The sequence below is a fragment of the Triplophysa dalaica genome, chromosome 15, assembly GCF_015846415.1.
Source record: "Triplophysa dalaica isolate WHDGS20190420 chromosome 15, ASM1584641v1, whole genome shotgun sequence".
NCBI lineage: Eukaryota > Metazoa > Chordata > Actinopteri > Cypriniformes > Nemacheilidae > Triplophysa > Triplophysa dalaica.
In genome coordinates, this window is record NC_079556.1 from 12,293,988 (window position 1) to 12,297,189 (window position 3,202).

At 38.9% G+C, this 3,202-nt stretch overlaps 1 protein-coding gene across 1 annotated transcript; it reads left to right on the top strand.

The window, feature by feature from the left end:
• The first annotated feature begins 270 nt into the window (after positions 1-270).
• On the top strand, positions 271-2,007 carry id2a (inhibitor of DNA binding 2a). Its single transcript, XM_056767967.1, has 3 exons — positions 271-727; positions 952-1,012; positions 1,418-2,007. Exons 1-2 carry the CDS (start codon positions 377-379, stop codon positions 1,006-1,008), a joined length of 408 nt encoding a protein of 135 aa, XP_056623945.1. The 5' UTR covers positions 271-376; the 3' UTR covers positions 1,009-1,012; positions 1,418-2,007.
• Positions 2,008-3,202: the final 1,195 nt, after the last annotated feature.

Sequence of the window (3,202 nt, forward strand, 5' to 3'; positions counted from 1 at the left end):
CATGCAAGTCACTAATTCTGTTGATCAGAAACAGGTACACTGATTTGAGAAATTATCCGTGGAAGCTGGAGGCAGTCAGCGCCACCCTAAACGCGCGTTTTCACTGGATAAGAACGCGGAAGAATGGGCGGGTCTTCTAAGCTCAGCCCCTCGCCCAATGGTGTAGCGCGAAAGCGATGAGTGACACGGCCTCGCGCACCAATAAGCGAAATGTAAACCAGCGCGTGAACAACCCTCCCAGCTGGGTATATATACAGCGATGACAGCTCGCTTATCCACTGCGTTTGCTTCAACAGCACATTGAAAACAGGAAATCTCGAGCACAAAAGCGATTCTCGCGACGAAACAACCGAGCGTCTCTCAGAGAAGTGTCGATATGAAGGCAATAAGTCCCGCGAGGTCTTTCCGGAAAAATAACGCGAATATGACGGAGCACAGTCTGGGAATCACACGGAGCAAGACCCCCGTGGACGATCCCCTCAGCCTGCTCTACAACATGAACGACTGCTACTCCAAACTGAAGGAACTGGTGCCTAGTATCCCGCAGAACAAAAACGTGAGCAAAATGGAAATCCTGCAACATGTCATCGATTATATCCTGGACCTGCAGATTGCACTTGACTCGAATTCGGCGATAACCAGTCTCCATCTCCCGCGTGCGGGGCAGGGGGCATCCAGAACACCCCTGACAACGCTGAACACAGACATCAGCATCCTCTCATTACAGGTAACGTAAATCAATTCTCATATGTCGGAAAATGTGCACTACAGGTGAATACGCGGTATAGATATTTTCAACCATTAAAACTCATTTATTCATCGCATGCTTGTCTTTGCGACTGGGTTTTTAAATGTATCAGTAATGTTATTTTAACGTAGGCCTGTGCACTTTATATAGCGTAGCCTATGTTTAAATTTGGCTGTATAAATAATTTGTTGTTTTTTCTGTAGACACCGGAGTTTCAGTCAGACTTTGTCACAGAGGACAGCAGGACACTTTACCGTTAATCAGGTAAAAGCTCTTTACTATTTTCACTAAGCTCTCTATGATTTTCTTTTTAAAACCTTAAGTATTTGATGTAAAAAGCCGCACGTAAGTGAGAAATTTTGTTTGTGAGCGTCGTCTTGTTTTAACATCGTCAACTTATTTAGTTGTTAAACTGTCTAATTAAATGTATTAATGATCGCTGTGTCACGTACTCTGTGAAGTATATAACGAGCGTTAACAGAGGCTATAAATCCGCCCATTGAGTGCAAGCAAAAGTTGTGCTCGTGTACATCTGGAGCCCAGGGTTTTGCTCAGTCTCTGAGTGTTTGGTTAAATGTTCAAACTGCGGCTTCCTCTCTGGCGCCAGGCTGTCCGGATCTCTGCCCTGTTTGCATTCTCTAAATGCGCCTCTTTCTCAATCTTTTGCAGGTGTTTGGTTAAGACACAAGAACACACAGGACCTGGGAACTGACTTTTCCTCCAATTTCTGTTCTCGGTCTGGACTTTTTTTCTTTCCTGTAATTGAATCAAGAGACTTTTTTGCTTCTAAAAGGACAATCCAGTTGATGTGTTATAAGTTTGGACGTTGATTATTTATCTTCTAAAAAGACTTATTTGGTCCTTTCTTCAAGAGGAAGAAGCACTATATTCCCCGAAAATACGAGGGGAAACAAATGAAAATGACCACAAGGAACCTTTTCTCTACAGTGAGAAGAAGTCTTACTTTTTTCTTTTTTGTGAAGACTGTGTGAATAGGAGAAGACGTGGTTAGTTACTGTACAAAGTTTAAGTCCGTTTCTTTTTTTGTCAATTCTTTTGGCACATGAAGGACTGGACATTTGAAAATAACATGATGATAACTGTGTGAAAACTCCCTCGAAGAGTTTTATCTTGTATAGTTGCAGAAATTGGACTGTCAGTATCTGCAAAGTGTTAAAATGTATGCTGAGACTTTTTATAAAAGTAATATTGTAAATCGTACCTTTTTTCATACAAAATAAATCAAATGCTTTATTTGACACCAGTTTGTTATAGTTGTGTGTAAAATGTTGATCAGCAATATCGTTGCAAAAAACATATTCCACGCTGTACTGTATATATTGATTGTTTTTAGTATCATTGACTTTTAAAATGTCATTGACTCGTAACCCATGGGACATGTGTCCATTATTGACAAGAACCTGAATGAATCTTTAACATCGCCATATGGCTGTTGAAAATTTAATTCCGGCCTATAAACACACTCCTTTCCTAATGTAACTCTCCACAGATCATATGGCCTGGTAGTTTTTTGATTTGCCACCCTTTTATCACCTTTCACTCCTTAAATGGCTAAATAATGTTTTCAAGGTGTCTTAAAGCAGGATGTAAATAATTGTAGCAGACTGTATTCACTCTTTACTCATTCGATTAATCACAAGATGTGAATGAATTGTAAGTTTATGAGCAATCAAAGCTTAATCTTTCTGATCTTTTGCAATTGTGTACCACTGACAAAACGCCTGTATTGTGAGATGGCAAATCCGAGACCCTGATTATTTACATCATTACGTATGTACGTATTACTTTTAAAAGCGTTTATACAACAAAGTGTGAAAGTCTGCAAATCATTTATTACAGCAAGATTTCTCGACTAAATGACGTAACTTTCAATTGTTTATTCTCAAGAAAGCTAGATCTGCTTGCTGTAACAATGCACTTATTTTAAAGTTCTTTCTGAGTTTATTGCTTTGTGTATGTCATTCAGGTTAATTGATTTCTCAAAATACCATAACAAAAACACGTAGCATGTTGATAACAATAGCAGTTGTTTTTATTAATAAATGTATTCAAATTAAAGCAACTTTTTCTCCAGTAAATACGACCTAAAGTCCTTTATTACAGTTCTTGCTATGAAGAGTGCGCCACCTGCTGGCATCTGTAGCTCATCCCAGAAAAGAGAACGTGCACACCCGATTCACACCTTTCGTTTTTCCAGGGAAAATGTCAAAACATCGATATCGGTTTACAATTATTGCAAGTGCTATCAATTTACATGTTGAAAACGTGCTCAAATTTCAGGGTCCCGTTGTCAACCAGTGAAATATTTGTGACAACACTGACATTAATATGCAAACAACATCTAACTCAATTTAGCAGCAGGCTTAATCACAATGTGTTTATCATTTCAAATAAAATTATTTCAAAATAATCAGACGCAAGCGTTTTTAATTG